The sequence below is a fragment of the Siphateles boraxobius genome, unplaced genomic scaffold, assembly GCF_051911475.1.
Source record: "Siphateles boraxobius isolate OS27281-9 unplaced genomic scaffold, OSU_SipBor_1 6, whole genome shotgun sequence".
NCBI lineage: Eukaryota > Metazoa > Chordata > Actinopteri > Cypriniformes > Leuciscidae > Siphateles > Siphateles boraxobius.
Window position 1 is genome coordinate 29,695,071 of NW_027509186.1, and position 17,658 is coordinate 29,712,728.

General features: G+C 35.3%; 1 protein-coding gene across 4 annotated transcripts; it reads right to left on the reverse strand.

Annotated features, from left to right (window-relative positions):
- Positions 1-2,900: 2,900 nt before the first annotated feature.
- Positions 2,901-8,910, reverse strand: LOC143716304 (uncharacterized). 4 transcript variants are annotated; one of them, XM_077208778.1, is made up of 11 exons: positions 8,552-8,908; positions 7,245-7,366; positions 7,142-7,166; positions 7,015-7,061; positions 6,303-6,904; positions 5,503-5,608; positions 5,266-5,412; positions 5,119-5,179; positions 3,382-3,545; positions 3,214-3,297; positions 2,901-3,038 (listed from the first exon to the last, which is right to left on the reverse strand). In XM_077208778.1, exons 1-11 carry the CDS (start codon positions 8,736-8,738, stop codon positions 3,018-3,020), a joined length of 1,566 nt encoding a protein of 521 aa, XP_077064893.1. In that variant the 5' UTR covers positions 8,739-8,908; the 3' UTR covers positions 2,901-3,017. The 4 variants fall into 4 exon arrangements, with proteins under 4 accessions (XP_077064893.1, XP_077064892.1, XP_077064895.1 ...); XM_077208777.1 differs by having other exon boundaries at positions 6,303-6,907; positions 8,552-8,907; XM_077208780.1 differs by lacking the exon at positions 5,119-5,179 and having other exon boundaries at positions 5,253-5,412; positions 6,303-6,907; positions 8,552-8,910.
- Positions 8,911-17,658: the final 8,748 nt, after the last annotated feature.

A 17,658-nucleotide genomic window follows, 5' to 3' on the forward strand; every position in this document is an offset into this window, starting at 1 on the left:
TGGTGGCTACAAAGAAACCTCTAACTTTAATTTGGTCAATGCTTGTCTTGAAAAACGAAGACAATTTAACGGTTGTCGTAGGAGAAGTTACACTGCAGGACTGAGTCTCAAATCTTCTGACACTGGCAGAATTTCGCCGGAGGTAAAATCTGATCGCAACGCTCATTAATCGGTTGTCAGTGAACATGTCAAACTAACGTTCAAAGACTTCCGATTTTAGCCAAGGATCAGAGGAATCTTTTAGGATTTCGAAAATGTGTAGAAAATCGTGGCCGAAATCGCACAGTGTGCATCCGGCTTAAGTGAACGCGCAAGGCTGTGGCTTTCTCCTCCAGATATTGGGGTTATTCTAAGCAGGAAGCTCAGTGGTGTCATTCTATCTAGAGGTATGGATGGGGTTTTCGTTCGAGACTCGCAAACCCTCTATGGTTTAAGGGTCCATATCTTGAGCTCTGTGGAGCATTCCTGGGCAGGTTGTAGAGTGAGTTCAAGTTCCCATTCAAAAGGGAAAGTGTCAGATTAAGGGGAATAAGACACTGTGTCTTCTTGCCATGCTTCATGCATTCCTGTGCATTTCTCATTTATACAAAGAAGTGGATGACGTGTTGTACAGGTGCAGTTATATACACTTGGTCGCACCAGTAGTGACGTCACAGGCTGTCACTGGCCATGTCAATGTTTTGTTAAAGGCTTAATTGTGTTTTAACAATTTTGTACCATATTTTGTACCATACCATACAAATAAGTGACTTAAAAACAGAAGCGTTGAATAAGGGTTGAATAATTATGACATGTATTAAAATCGTATAACTCAAAAGCATTACAATAGATATATTGACATTATCACACTTAGTTTGCCACTAAACAGTTATAGATGCAATTGTTAAACTTTGCATCTTTAGAAAAGCATACATGTGTAAATGATTAGTCTATGGGGGGGATAATTTTGATTGCAACTAAGTATTCACAGTTAAAAGTTTGGAAAGATGACCACAAATGAATCAAAGTATCTCTCACAGAAAAATTGCAGCTATAATTTCTAATTTATACCCACTCCCATTATATGCTATGTGTCTATTTTGTTTTTAAAACCATATTCACGTAAAAAATAAAAGATAGATATAATAATCGCTACACTTAAGAATAGAGCATAAACAAAGCCCTAAATATGTCATATACATACAGCACCCATAATATTTTTGCTATGCAAGATATGAATCACCCTCTATGTGCCCATGTAACATTAACTGTAATAATAATGTAAAACAATTTGAGATATACTAAATATAAACGTTACCTATTACAAAAATATGCTAAATACAATGTTGTTGTTAACGCCTTATAGTACCCAATGCCCAAAACAAATAACTTTCATTCTATCAGAGAGGAAGCAGCTATTAAAGGGATAGTTCACCCAAAAATGAAAAATCTGTCATCATTTACTCACCATTATGTTGTTCAGAAACTGTATGAGTTTCTTTCTTCTGTTGAACTAAAAAAAAATATTTTGAATAATGTCGGTAATCAGACAGTTGATGGTAGCCATTTACTTATATAGTAAGGGGAAAAAATACTATGGAAGCCAATAGGGTCCATCAACTGTCTGGTTACCAACACTCTTCAAAATACTGTATCTTCTTTTGTGTTCAACAGAAGAAAGATACTCATATAGTTTTGGAACAGGTTCCTATAGTTTAGGGTGGGTAAATGAAAGATTTCTTCTAGTAATTAATACAAAATACAACGTTAAGAAATGGACAGCTTTTGCTTATATATGAGCAATTTTTTGTTTTCTAACCTCAAATACTCATATACCTTGTAATTCATATAATCGTGTTTTTTAATGTTTTTGAAAAAAGTCTCATGCTCACCAAGGCAGCATTTATTTGATCAAAAATACAGTAAGAACTGTAATATTGTAAAATTACTAGAATTTTTATAAATTTACCATTTAATATGACAAAGCTGAATTTTCAGCATCATTACTCCAGTCTTCAGTGTCACATGATCTTTCAGAAATCATTCCGATATTCTGATTTGCTGCTCAAGAAACTACAGTAGTCAACATTTGAAGTGGATCAAAAAAAGTTTAAAGTTGTCCTAAGACAAGAACCAGTATTGTAATGTATGCATAACTTTGATAAAAGTTTTTGATCCACTTCAAATGTTGACTACTGTATTATTATTATTAATGTTTAAGAGTTGTGCTGCTTAATATTTTTGCTGAAACTGGTATTTTTTCAGGGTTCTTTGATAATTAAAGAGCAGGATTTATTTGAAAAAAAATCTTTTGTAACATTCTAAAAGTTTTTAATGTCACTTTTGATCAATCCTTGCTGATATATCTTATCATTTATATATGATATATATGATATATATATATATATATATATATATATATTCTTATCAATTTCTTATTGAACAATAGTGTGCATCAGAATTCACTTACAACTTTGCAATATTGAAAATAAAACCCAGCAATATGACATATATTGTTGTAAATGCTATTAGGAAACATCAACATATATTGTTGTGCAAAAGCAAAATGCAACAAATGCATTTTTTGTCACAATTGAGTCTCCTAGACTCCTAGAATCATGAGTCTCCTCAATATCACAACTATTTACTCTTGGAGTGAATAGGAACTGTGGCATTTGGCAGACTCCTAGATCTTTCCACATTTTTTTCTTTTTAAAACATTTTGCTACTCAAATGTAACAAACAGTGGAAGTTTCATAGAAACCAGCTAATGGGCAACCATTGTGTTTTTGCATAGCGATACACTTAACAAAACCTATGGTTGCATAATACATAGCTTTACCTTGCCCTGAAGACTTTTCTCATTATCCACTGATAATTAAAATATATTTGTGTGTATACACATGTACATATTGTCTTCATTGGCAGGTTAAAGCTTGTATTCACTCAAAAACATTTACCGTCAGTTAACAGTACTGCGTGGCCAGGCAGAGAAAACAACTCTTGCTAGAAGCAGCTGCAAATGAGCCAAACCACTTCTAAATCATGTTGTTGACGGCCTGAAAAACAAGAAAAACAATCCAATAACCACATGGTTTAAGAATTTGTTCCGTGAACAAAACACGTCAGATATATTTGTGCAATGTAGCAGGTTAAGAGCATCAGTTTGACAACATTTCAAACACTCCTGTCCTCACACCACATCAGTCATCTAATATTAAACATGCCTCTCACCTTGATTTTATTTGACTGAAAGAAGGCTGCTTGTCCACACGGCTTGGAATCAACATTGTTCATCGTATTGAGGCGACCATGTTCCTATATGAAAAAAAAAAAAAAAAATGAAACTCCTACGCACGTGAATTATGTTGGGGCACCGGCATGTACGCGTCTCATTCTCACCGGAGCATGCATAAAGCACTCCATTTGAAGGAGGCACTCGAGCGTTTCCATCATCTGCTCCTTGCGAAGTGTGTGCAGTCTAAGATGGCCTGCAGACTCGTACAGCTCCAGTTCCCGCACAGTGTGGTTAAGAGCTACTGCTGCACATTGCAACGCACTGAGCCCTGCAAACAAAATACCATCCATAAATCCCTGTTCTCTTCACATGCTATAGAAATACACTTCCAATTAGCCATTTAGCATATGATTTGATCAAAGACAACTTCAATGTGTGAAAGCTCATGGTCAGGATCCAAAGATATATCATTTGTCTGGAAACTTTATCAAGAACTACAACATACTAAATCACGTAAACTGCAAGAATTAGCCATTGCAGTTTTTCCATCTGACATACAAGTGCTCTACTGAAGTGACCAACTAATAATGCGTGATATGACTTTTTACAACCTGAACAAACCTTGCCTTGTCATTAAAATAATTTAATTGATAATTATATACAAACGAACACGCACACATCGTTTAAATATTTATTTTCAAGGGAATAATAATAAAAGACTATGCATCGGCATCGCCTTGTTTCGATGGGGGGCAGATCATTCAGTGTTGTAGCGCCCAAAATGTGGAACTCTCTCCCCCGATCACTCAGTTCTATTAACACTATTTCTGAATTCAAATCCATGCTCAAAACTCACTTATTTTCTGAATGTCATAACTCCTAAGTTGTACGTTTTTTTTTTTTTTTTTTTTCTGTACCACTGTCATCTACCTACCCTGTTGTTTTGTCTGCTGTCTTTGTCCACTGACTTTACTGTTGTTTGTCTATTGTAAAGCGTCCTCGAGCTATGGAAAGGCGCTATATAAATAAAACTTATTATTATTATTATTATGCCAAACTACATAAGGTTTCATGTATTCCGGGATGAATTAATAGACAGAAAGTGTCACTGACCCATATTATTGTCTGGAGGGGATATTATTTTTAATGATCCTAAAAGTTTGATTAAACCATTAAAATATGGGGAAAATATGTATATATATATATATATGTGTGTGTGTGTGTGTGTGTGTGTGTGTGTGTGTGTGTGTGTGTGTGTGTGTGTGTGTGTGTGTGTGTGTGTGTGTGTGTGTGTGTGTGTGTGTTAAATATGAGGGAAGAACAAAACAATGAACTCAGTTAAGGCATTTATCTAAGAAAATTATTGGACAAAAAGGCTTTTTTTAAATGCAGAGGCAAAACAAAGATTGGACTTTGCTTCAACTACAACATAATCAGTTATTAATATTTTGTTGGTTCTCTCTTGTTTTTGCATGTGTTCTTAATTTCTTTGTATTACAGCCTGGCCAAAAATGTATGTCCGCACAATTTAAGAAATATTTATAGCTGGTACATTTTCTTAAATTGATTAATTTGCACAGAATGTTTACAATGCCAACAAACTTTCAGCTAATAGCCCAGATTTAACCAATAAACCACATAACTTATAAGTCTTTCTTTTGTAATGTCAATTCTGATTACAAAACATAGCAAAATGAGGCATCTCTTCCACAAAAGAATTATGAAACTAAAAAGTTTGTGACTAGTACTACAGCATACTTTCTCAGGTTGAACTCCTCATAAAAGATTTGGCAACTGTGAATAATTCGGATGACTTTTATGGAAATTAATGAGGAAAAAATAACTGGTCCCCTATACACCACAATGACATTATTAGCATAAATGAATGAAACTGAACACACCGTTTGCATCTCTTTCCTCCAAATTAACATATACGCCAATTCTCATTAAACCTTTCAGGACCTGTCAAAAAAAATAACATTTACAGTATGAGTGAATGTGTAGAAATGGGATCTGTATGCTTATATTCCAGCACCACATAAATTTACCTCCAAGACTCGAATATATCCATTCTCTGCACTGAGATGGAGACATGTCTTCCCATATCGGTCCTTCGCATTGATATTTGCACCAAGTGACACCAAATCAGCCACCATGAAGTGTTGATTCTTCTGTGCAGCAAGATGAAGAGGAGTCTAGGAAGAAAAACAGGCCCATGTGACATTTATGCGTGTTTGTTGAGTGACTGAGACTCCTGAGAATATGCATGTATGATTGTTTGTCACCTTTCCCTCTGAATCTTTGATATCTAGTTTCTTCAGAGCCATCATCCTTCTGGCAATAACATACACAAGGGATCTCTTTCCCTCCTCAACAACTCTGTGTAAAAGACTGTGGAGAGAGTACAAAAGCAGTCACTTTCCATTGCATGATCTGTTCGCTTTTCAGTGTTCGCAGTGGAAAAGCGATTACTATTTGTAAACGGCTGTGTTTAATGGGTGGAGTTCTACTGGCCTATTCCACGGAAAGGTAAACTATGAATAATCTTTTAATGAGTCTGACATAGTTTCAAGTGATTTCAGCTGGGGTAGTCTTTCAGGATGTTTGTCAGGTTTGTGTGTACGTCGTATCAATTACCATTGTTCCAATTAATTATGTGTGTGAGAGGGCTTTTTTGAAGACCCTCTGTGCCATTTTTGTTGGTGCTGAAATGCTTCGAATTTCAACCGGGTTCTTATGCGAGCCATTAATCTCTTTTATTCTGCCCTTCTTGCGGAGTTAATAATGGGGTTTGTCATAAACTTGTGAGCGGAAAACTAATGCAGCGAGTTATTGAACGTGACAACGACGATGGGGTGACCCAATTTCGTTCTTTCTGTATTTCATAAAAAGTTTCAAATGATAAAGGTGGCACTACAAAAGTACCCTTGCAATTCTTGCTACTTGAAGATTATTTTCAGAAACTGTGCATTTTCTTCATTTTTATAAATTACAGCCATACTTTGAAAGATTACCCATTTGAATCTGCATGAAGAAACCATCTGCAATGGGTTTAGTGAGTTTTTGAAAAGTAAAATGAGCTTACATCCTTCCGTTTTCGTCTACAGCAAGAAGCTCTTGGTCAGGTATCTCCTTCAGCAGATTCTCTTCTCTTTCCATTTGAGTACAGAAGAAGGTCATATCGCTGCACTCCTCCTGCTGAGATTGTGGCCATGGTGGACAGTTCATCTTTTGTGGAGAGACCTCCCAGACTTCTGGGTTGGGACTTGCATGGAATGATTCTTGTGGGGAGGGCACTTGGTATTCACATGAGTTTGCAGCAGAGCAGCTCACTCCATATAGATCATCATACCTGTACTTATCTGACTCATAACTGCTATATTCTTCCTGATTCCCAAAGAAGACATCGGTACCCTGGCTGTAAGTTGGGGACAGGTAAGAGCTGCACACAGAATGGACAGGCGAGGTTTCAGAGCGTACAGAGTAGCTTGGAGATTGAGGCATCTCATTCTTCTGACCGCGTGTGTTCATCAAACCCTGTTGAGATGCTTTTTCAACCCAGAACTCTGAAGAGTATGAAGCTGAATGGGTTTTGTTTGGTGATCTGTATGACTGACAGGTCTTCAGATCCTCCTCCAACACTTCTACTATGATAGCAAGCTCTTCCAGACCCTTTGTTTGATGTTTCTTCTGTAGCAGACAAAATATCTCTCACAACCAGCCTATGTACCAGGTAACCAATCCAAAGAAGTTTCCAAAAAAAAAAAAGGAGCTATAGTTCTGCAGACGTCACTCACCAGAAAATGTCTCCGGTTTCCACCTGTGGTAACTCGTTTCTTATCCCCTTTGTACCAAAGACATTTCTTATTAGAAACGTAATGAGGTTAAAATGATCATGCTAACATTTACATATTTCAACCTTACCTTTAGATGCCTTAGATTTTTTTACCTAAAAAAAATTGTCAGACCATGATCAACATGCCTCAATGTGATTGTAAATAAATTGTCATCAGAAACAAAATCATACCTGCAGATCTTTATGGTCAATACCCTTGGCAATCCGTATATTTCTGAGAATGTCCCGTACTGGCATTTTCACTCTAACTCCGAGGTATTTCTTTTCAGATGTGGACTTGTGTTTTTTCGGTCCTAAAGGAATACAGGACAATTAGAGAAGCAATGGGCTTTATATCTGAAAACATAGGCTATATTTAATGAGTCATTGTCAATTGTCATTCTGGAATGAGACATACCTAATGTGGTCTAACAGCACACAAACCCATTTCAAAATTCAGCTAGGAATTAATTTATGATAGATCATATTTATGATCATAACTGTATAGGCTATAGGAAACACATTGGTAGCCTATAATATTAGCCATCATATAACCTACATAATGACTTCCGATTGTATGCTTACTTTTATGAACAGCATAAAAACAGGCAACTGGAGGATAACAATTATTATTTGTTAAAATCGTTATAATATATTTTGAGATATCTTATGGGCTGGACTAAAAAAAAAAATCAGCACTGGCATTTTGGCCCAGACTGGCCCACTACATACGATCCTAAACACAACTGATCTTTGCACGCTCTTGAGTATGAATACCAACTCCTATTAAAACCACTAATGCCATGTAATAAGTGAGTAGTAATGAGTAAGAGTTAACAGATTAAATAACGGTAACGCTTCATTTTACAGTCTGTTTCCCATGTACATACTATGTAGGTATTTAAAATAGAAATTACAATAACTGGATTTTTGGTAAATCTGTAGTGAGTGGACCTTTGTCCCTCTACTGTGAGGAAAAAATAAAACTTTTTTTGTCCAAGGCATTACACAGCACAAAGATCCCAGCGCCGCCAATAAAGCATAACTAAACGAATGGGTAGGAGCACATAATGGGAATGAGTTTTATTGGCCGTTCAGGCAAACAAATAAATAAATTATATATATATATATATATATATATATATATATATATATATATATATATATATATATATATATATCTTTTTTTCCTTTTTTTTAAAGTAGCCTATGAGCTGTATCGGCCCAAAAAGCACGTCGGCCCACCGGGAAAGTGCCCGGTATGCACAATGGCGAGTCCAGCCCTGCTTATAAAAAAATATTTATTATATAGATTGGGACATCTTAAACCAATCTAATACGGTTTTGATGGTTTTAGCTGCTAAATACTAGCTAGGCCATAAGACCATATTGAACCATAAGACCAGCAGAGCACACCAGTTTAGGCTGGATAGACTTTAACCCAGTAGGGTCTGATTAATCTTTTACTGGACATTGTTCACGAGATATGTTGTACCCACCTGTTTGACAGCTCTTCTTGGCGTTACTGTCCTCTGGCGGTTTCTGCGTAGGTATGCGTAGATTCGACCCACTTCCATTTGAAGGAGTTTCTGCTTGCAGCAGTGACCCGTCGAACGAATAGTCGCGGTGTTCGGTGTCTTCCGGCAACACATCTCGCCCGGTGACCTCTACCTGACTGCTCACCATCCTGTTATCCGGTTATAAAGCTGACTAGAACGTGCTACGTGTTTAGAGCGCTATGATAACATAAAATGGTCGAGTAATAGGCTGCTACTAGTCCTCATTCAACAGGTGTGTTATGTAAGCGACGATGTGTTTTCATTACCTGACTTGAGGAGGCGGGGCAGTCATGTATCTCACCTGAGTTTTATGATGCGAGAACAGTGAACCCATGGAGCAAATATGTTAAGTCGAAGATGAGCTCTTTAATCATATGTAGCCTAGGCTAACTGGTGCAGAGTAAAATCAAGAAAATTTAATATAGGCCTAATATAAATAAATAGCCTAGATCTTAAATTTGACCTCTAATCTGATCTGAACCTTATAAAAACATTAATTTTGTAACTATTTGTTTTGTCCTCTAAATAATATTAAGTAATATTTAATAAAGCAAAGGAAAATATACACATCCCGACAAACTTGTGCAGCGTAAAACTATTATTTTTATTATTATTAAATCATTTGCATGATGAAAAGCAGCATATGATCTTCATCCTCCAAATTTGGACTGTCAAACAAACTCAACCCATGACGTCCAGAGAGGTGGAGCTGGATTCCATTTGGCTCTGCGTGTGCCATATTAAATCATACACTGACATCTACCGACGACACACAAACATACACACACAAGTCCGCATCAGCTGTAGTCTGAATCAGGTCAGTAACAAGTTGACATGTCTGTTCTTCCCATGTGAAGTAGTATATAGTTATTGAAAGTGTACTTCCTTCTTTTTGAAATTGCTGTGAATAGCCTTTATGCCTACTAGTTACAGTAGTTCTGTTGTGTTTGTTTTGTTTGTTCTGAGAATGAGAATAGACATGCCTTTGTTTTCCTTACTGGAATTACTACACAACTTGCAATATTTTAAAACTACTTTCAGAGGCAATAAATAGCCTACTTCTAGGTAATTCTTTGTTGAATGCATTAAAGTCTGTCAATCATCATTAGAGCGCCACCCTCAGGCTGAATAACGCAAGGACATTCGAATTCTGCCAAAGGTGTGTCTGTGTTGCTCAGCGATTAAAATATAAAGCTTACATGTTGATCATAAACTAGGGCTAAGACCCAGGTGCCGCTATATTTGTTAAATGCATTCACCTTATAAGTCCATATTGACATCTGGCAAATAGGCTACCTGTACTGGATCATCTTAACTCCTTATTCGAAATATAGGCCTATATACTGTAGCCTACATTTGTGCATGTCATTCGCCTCTCAATTAATTCTTCATCACTTTAATGATAGATTTGTGATTTGTTTTTAAAACTAATAAATATTTATAATAAATAGTATAGGCCTGCACGTTTTTTATCTGACGATGTTGGCACATCATAGCATCATAGCAAGAGAGAAAAAATATGGAAAATAGAAGAAATAAGACTTTGCACCAGTCAGAATATGTTTCGCAGATTAATCAGCAATAATAAATTGGTGCGTTTTTTAAGTCCCAGTAGACAGGAATCATCCTGTGATATGATTTAGTTATGGCTATTGTAACTAATTAGATTTATGTAACAAAAAACACATTGATTTCTAATTATTAATTCAATGCAGCGCTTTGTTTCGCTATATCAACGCTAGGTGGCAGTGCTGCACTGCCTTGCAGACGTCACAGTATAGCCTAATCCGCTTCTTGGTGCTACCTTTGTGTTTTTTGTTAGAAATCATCTAATAATCTATGATATATGATTGAAAATATCCAATGTTAATAAATTTCATCGTGCTTTCTTAATCTAAATCTATATAAATATATGTTAGGATTTAGGTTGCAAACAAACAGTTTCATACCATAGTCCCAAACAGGTCTTTTAAGGCAAAGTGCTTATAAACATAATTAAAAGATGATGTTTATTATTTTTAATATAGTTTTTTTTCAAGTATATTCTAATATTCAAATCAATAACATCAGAGATAACATTTAAAGCGTATCCCCTTCTAGAACATAGTTTAGCCTAGAGTATTTTAAAGGATAATATTGACTGATTACAGTCATTTTGACCTAATTGTTTTTTTATAGTAATATGGTTGGTGCATAACATGGTGACACATCTTCATGTCTACAATTCAATGTTGCATTAAATGGGGGTTTTTGCTTTGCTTTCAATCATTACAGTGAACCTAATCTCACATCTATTTTGTGCACAAGTTCCTAATATATCAAGTAACAACACCTGATTCAAGCCCTGATAATGGATAATGATGCAGGGCAGGTGGTCTTTTTCTACTTCTTTTTATTGTAAAAAAATTCCCTAGTAGTATCTGAGTTTAGAACTGTCTGAGAAAGATGGTTGAATAGCATGGATGCGTATCGATGATCTGCATGCCACATTCATTCCTGACAACATATGGATCCACAAACAATAATGTTGGAGCTACATTTAATCTTGTAAACTAATCTTGTATACAGTGTTAGCACAAGCCCACACTTGCTGCAGTATAATTCAGAAAATACTGAGTGTTAACTTGACCTTAATTTGACAAATTGTTATGTATGAATTTATTCAACTCAGATTGCCATACTGCACACATTCAGAAAGGCAAAGAACTCGGTTGACCACTACTCTGAATATTCAGTGTGCTATTCTTGAACATAAGTAATGATGTATAATTTATCATCCTGGTGTCTTTTTTCTTTAGATAAAGGGTAAATATTCCAAGTTCTGATTAAATGAAGAATACGGGAATTCCAAGAACATGTTCCTTGGAAGAACTGGACCCGTCCTTTTATGGAAAGCTAGTGTTTAACTAAGATAAGCTTTAAAAAAATCCCTGGCAAGAAACCATTTGCTGTTTATTCACAAAAGAGGAAGTATGTCACCGTTTAGGCCCATTAATACTGAGACTGCAAAGTTTATATTTTTTCTGAAATGGTTAGCTGTTCAGTACGTTTATTGGGTTAATGCTTAATCACAGTGTTACATTGCTCTAAAGTATTTATAACAATTAGGCTAATCCAAATGAGTGGTTTAGTTGAGGTTTAAAAATACACTAAAAAAGGACTCTTGACTGACGCTTTATTGATAGATGAAAGAAATTATGCCCACAATTGCTGCAGTATAAATCAGAAAATAGCGAGTGTTAACTTGAGCTTAATTTGACAAACAGTTATTCAAAGATGAATAACTCAGATTGCCATGTACTGCACACATTCAGAAAGGCAAAGAACTCGGTTGACCACTACTCTGAATATTCAGTGTGCTATTCTTGGACATAAATAATGATGTTTAATTTATCATCCTGGTGTTTTGTTTTTTTAGATAAAGGGGAGATATTAAACTTACAACTTCTGATTAAATGAAGAATAAGGGAATTCCAGGAACATGTTCCTTGGAAGAACTGGACCCGTCCTTTTACAGAAACTTTACCTTTTAACTTAACATTTAAAGGAGCTGTATGAAATTGATTTCAATTAATCATAAAATGGCCCTGATATGTCACCAGACATTAAGAAATCATGTTAATTTCAAATACTTGTATCACTGACAACAGTAGTCCGGCCAGGATATTGTCATTTAAAAAGTGAAGTTGCAGCCCTCAACTGATGTTGATGTTGTCATGTTGTGTTTTGATCTGATGCGCCACCCTCCACCTATCTACCAATCACGAAGTCAGTAGTGTTGCGGCATCCGGGTTGCCAGCTCTGCTCTAGTTACCACAGCTGCAGCTACAAACGTGTCGGAATCGGATTTAAAAAAATGTCTAACGTTACGAAACCAAAAAAACATTGTTACGAATCCGAAATACTTTGTGACAAAGTCCGAAAGAAAACAAGGATCTGTATAGGAGATGCCTTTGAAAGATGGAGACGGCTGAAAACGGAGAAGAATTTCTGGACAGGTAAGATTCCTCTATGTTTGGCTAACTTGTACTTGATGTAAATGGACATTTCAAATATTCATGACAGTCAAACAAAGTTATTCATGTTCGTGCAATGTAACGTTAAGTTAGCTCATATGGAGGAGGTGGGTCATCGAATTGAAAAGGTAAGGAATTGTTTTTGTAATAAAAACGGCGAGTCGTCATTGCTAACATTAGCATTATCAGAGCCCGTTTCTCTGTCATTATGCTGAGACGCTGAGGAAAACAACATTAGCACGCCCATTATTGTTTATCATGCAAGTTCTACAGCCAAAAATAATAGAATGACATAAAATCTTTCACATCACATATTTTAGCGTTATGGACGTGTACTGCAAGGTAAGTTAAAAAATACAGCTGGTCGCTTTCACTATAGCATCAGCTAAATGAATAGCTGTATCTTTGATATCGGTTACACACAGTGACAGAGGCTTGTGCTTGTACTTACGTTAATGACAGAGATACCTACCGTTACAAGTTAGACTAACAGCTAACGTTACTGTTCTAACAATGTACTGTCACATACTAGCGTACTTCTTTACGATTATATTTGGCTAATCGCCATTAGTAAATGTTTGTGATATATAATTACTTTGCAAAACATCTCTCATTTGAAGCATAAACATAATTAACAGAAAAAGCTTCTTGTAGCAGCCTACATTCCTGCTGGATCCTGCAGCCTATCTGGCAACCTCGAGTCAGGGAGGAGGGAGAGGAGATACATTGCACTACAGTAATTTGAAAGGGATTGCAGTACCAGTTTTGGCCACAATCTTACATACGGCTCCTTTAACTGTTAATACTGCTGCAAAGTTCATATCAAGTTTATCAGATCGACGACTCCTTCCCATGAACACATAAATGTCTACTTTACAAAACATTAGTCACCAGAACAGGTGAAAAGATATCACCACAGGAGCAAGTTTCAGTGTATCTGTTTGGCACATTTCCAACTGGATATCGGTTCGTATCGGAGAAGTTAATTATTTTTAAAAAAAATGATTATGCAATGCCTGTTTATTGAACTTGAAATTCTGTGTTATGAGGGTTCACATGTTGGTTTCACACACACAAACATTTTTTAAATTTTTCATTCCACAGGTTTGTTAGTCTAGTTTGTTAGAAAACATTCTCAGAACTGATATATGGCAACTTTATTTAATGCAGGTTGTTATGGTGCATATTTACAGTAAGTTGTAATGCTGTGAATTACAGCAGGGGTATTTTTTGGTAACTGAACAGCTTTTTATTTACATTGTCAATTTTCACTGAAATTATTTTCTTGGCAAAAATATAGCTTCAAAGAAAGTGCAAAACCTCAACATTGCTTTTGGCCGGATGTACGCCATGTCTTCTGTGTTTGCTCAAAAGGAAACAGCTTTTATGTTAAACTTATTAGGTAACTGAAATTAATTTTGAAAGGTTGCTCTATTTTCATAATTCATCCCGCAAAAAATGACTAAAAGTGTTTGTAAACTGGCCAGCAGAGGTGCTCAGTCATGCAGTGCCTTCACTTCATCCCTCTGAGATGATGCTCTCAAGTCATCACTACGATTCTGTGCCTGATCAAGATAGAGAATAAATGCAGTTGGTCTTACATAGATCTGGCAGTGATGGATAGGCCTACATTCTGCTCTATTACGTCAACATTTAAATTGTTAAGTCAATTCAGTCACCAGGTTCGATGGATACAAGTTATATGGATGACCAAACCTGCAGAAATTAAAAATGAATAAACAAATGAATGAATGAATAAACAAATAAATATGCTAATAAATGTAAAAATAAATAAATAAATGACTATTTATACTTTTATTTCCTTATTTATGTATAATTATATTTTTTCCACATTAATTTATTTTCAATTGTATTTATTTTCACATTAATGTATGTATTTATGTCTACATTTATTTATGTCTACATTTATTTATTTATACATTTATTGCTCTGTATGCTAATGAGGGGGGCGTGTTTTTCCTAAGACATAGTAATCGATCTCAGAGAGGCAGTGCTGAAGCATTGAGGCCACAGTGACACTCTGTGCGGTGACCAACAATATGCAAGAGGGTTGTGGATGTGACTTTACAGGTCACGCAGGAAATAAATGACTTAGAGAAGGGCAATATGGCCAAAATCTTATAAGACGGTTTATGTCCTTTAAAATGCCCTAACTGTTTTGCTATATAGGTTTACCATACATAGGCCTACTCTTTATTCCAGACATGGCCGTAAAACATCAGCAGGTCGGGATTTTTAAAATGTCTGGGCACACATAAACAGAATCCGTAGATAACAAGCGTGTCAAATTATCCACTATTAACCACATTTTATGACATGCATTGTAGAACCGTATTCCGTACGCAGAAGCTAACTGCATTTTTAATGTAGCCTATCTTCCAAAAACAATGTTGATAGCAACAAACTTTTCCATAAAGAGGTAAATAAGGTAAATAAAGAGAAAATAAATAAATTAATTTAAAATATTATAATTGAAAGAACAACATTATATTATTACAACATTACAATTATAATATTTTTAATTCATTTATTTATTTTCTCTTCCTTGCCTTTCATGGTTGTAAATATTATTTGAGACTTCATAGCTGTTATTTATTGTATTTACAACTACCTCTGCCTTTTGAGAATTGTAAAAATGTACTATTTTGTTAATAGCCTATTGTTTGTTCAATGCCTATTTTGTATGTAAATTGGTTTATTTATCAAAAAAAACTTTCTTCCGCCACCTCGCAAACAACAATATTAATAAATAAATGCCCCAATTAAAAATGGTGTAAAAAAAAAGCCTATGTATGTGATAATTTTATTATAATGTTATTATATAACATAATATGATATACTAGTACACGGGAAGAGTGTTGAAAAATACTTTTTCTTTCTTTTTTTGCTGTTTCTTCAGAAAAAGAAAAAAAAGTTCCAAACTCCACAGAACCGCTGCGCCTCTGAGCAACACGTGGTGTTTTCTTACTGAACGAATCAGTAGCCTATTTGAACGAATCGTCTGAATTAATGATTGAACTCACTCGTTCAGACAGCACCACCTACTGGCTGTTTCAGTTTCATACTTAAAAGAATAATTTCATCGATTCTATCATTTCATATTTCAATATTCAAAATATTATATTAAAAACGAATCTCATAACATTATTTACGAAACTGTAATTGTAGTGTAAATGCATCCATTGCTCCTCATTAACAGTCTGTGTAAATAAAATCTAATGCCATTCAGAGTCAGCGTCTGCATGTTCCACATCTGCAGTGCGAAGATGGATTTTGTTGAAACTGATTTTACTGGTGACAGCCATATAGTAGTGCCTTATTAACTGAATTGATCAGTTAAACTTAAGAACTTATAGGCTACGTGATGATGCATATAGCCTATAATAAGGTTTTGAAAAAAATGCCCCAGGAAATCAATTTATAGCGGATATAGGCCTATCACCTCTTTATGGAAAAGTTCTTTGCTGTCAACATTGTTTTTGGAAGATAGGCTACATTAAAAATGCAGTTAGCTTCTGTGTACAGATCTATAATGCATGTCATAAAATGTGGTTAATAGTGGATAATTTGACGCACTTCCCTGTCAAAGTGTCTGTTATCTACGGATTCTGTTCATGTGTGCCCAGACATTTTAGAAATCCCGACCTGCTGATGTTTTACGGCCATGTCCGGAATAAAGAGTAGGCCTATGTATGGTTAACTTATACAGTTAGGGCATATTAAAGGACATAAACCGTGATATAAGATTTGATCCATATTGCCCATCATCTATTTCCTGCGAGACCTGTAAATTTACGTCCCCAGCCTCTTGCGTATTGTTGGTCACACCACAAAGTGTCACTTTGGCCTCAATGCTTCAGCACTGCCTCTCTGAGATCGATTACTATGTCTTAGGTAAAACACGCCCCCCTCATTAGCATACAGAGCAATAAATGTATAAATAAATAAATGTAGACATAAATACATATATACATAAATAAACGTGAAAATAAATAAATGCATAGATAAATAAATGAAAAAATAAATGTGGAAAAAATATAATTATACATAAATATGCATTTTCTTTTCTATGTACTTTTTTGAACATTTTTTGCACTTTCTGTAAAGCTGCTTTGAAACAATATGTATTGTGAAAAGCGCTATACAAAATAAATTTGAATTGAATTGAATAAATAAGAAAATAAAAGTATAAATAGTCATTTATTTATTTTTACATTTTCGTGTGCTTAACGCGATTACATTAACTACATTAACTTCAACTTTAACGCCTAAATTAACTTTTTAAACAAGTTTTTGAAGCTGCTTTTGATTTTCACAGATGGCAGAGTTGTGCTGTTCGTGAACTAAAGACTGTTTTGAGGCCTTTATCATTTTAGTGATATTATTCATATTTAGTAATTGTATTGTTTTTAGTGTTATTGGTGTCATTAAATGTTTTGTTAATGTGCTATGGAAACAAAATAGCCTCACTATATAATGGATTTTAGTATTGGCCATTTTGTGAGCGTTTGTTGCCCGCCAGGTATCCATGGCAGTCACGTGACTGCAAAGTATGAATACAGGGTTTGAATATGAAGACATTGATCATAAAAGAAGTAGATGAGGCATGGAGGGATTTAAATAACATAGCTGAATAGTTGACATTTGAAGGCATTTTGTCAAGAAAACAAGCTATGCAACAAAATAGGATATCATACTAAATGTTTATGTTTAAATAAAAATGTTGCATGTACTCTAATATCAAATGTAAGTTTGAGGTACTACGTGTGCTTGACTAGAATTAAAAATTAAAGATACTGTGCATTTGAACTATGCTGATGTGTACGTCTTGTGTTCGTAATGATGCAGCTACTTGAAACATGAAAACTGCTGTGTTTGTCTCTCTTGTGGAGCCATGACATGTGTTGGATTAACTCTCATGTCCATGACCTGTTTTGAATCTAACACAGGAGAGAACATCTGCGATCATAGCTGTCATGTAGCTATAGTCGTTTTCAACAGGCGCTGGCC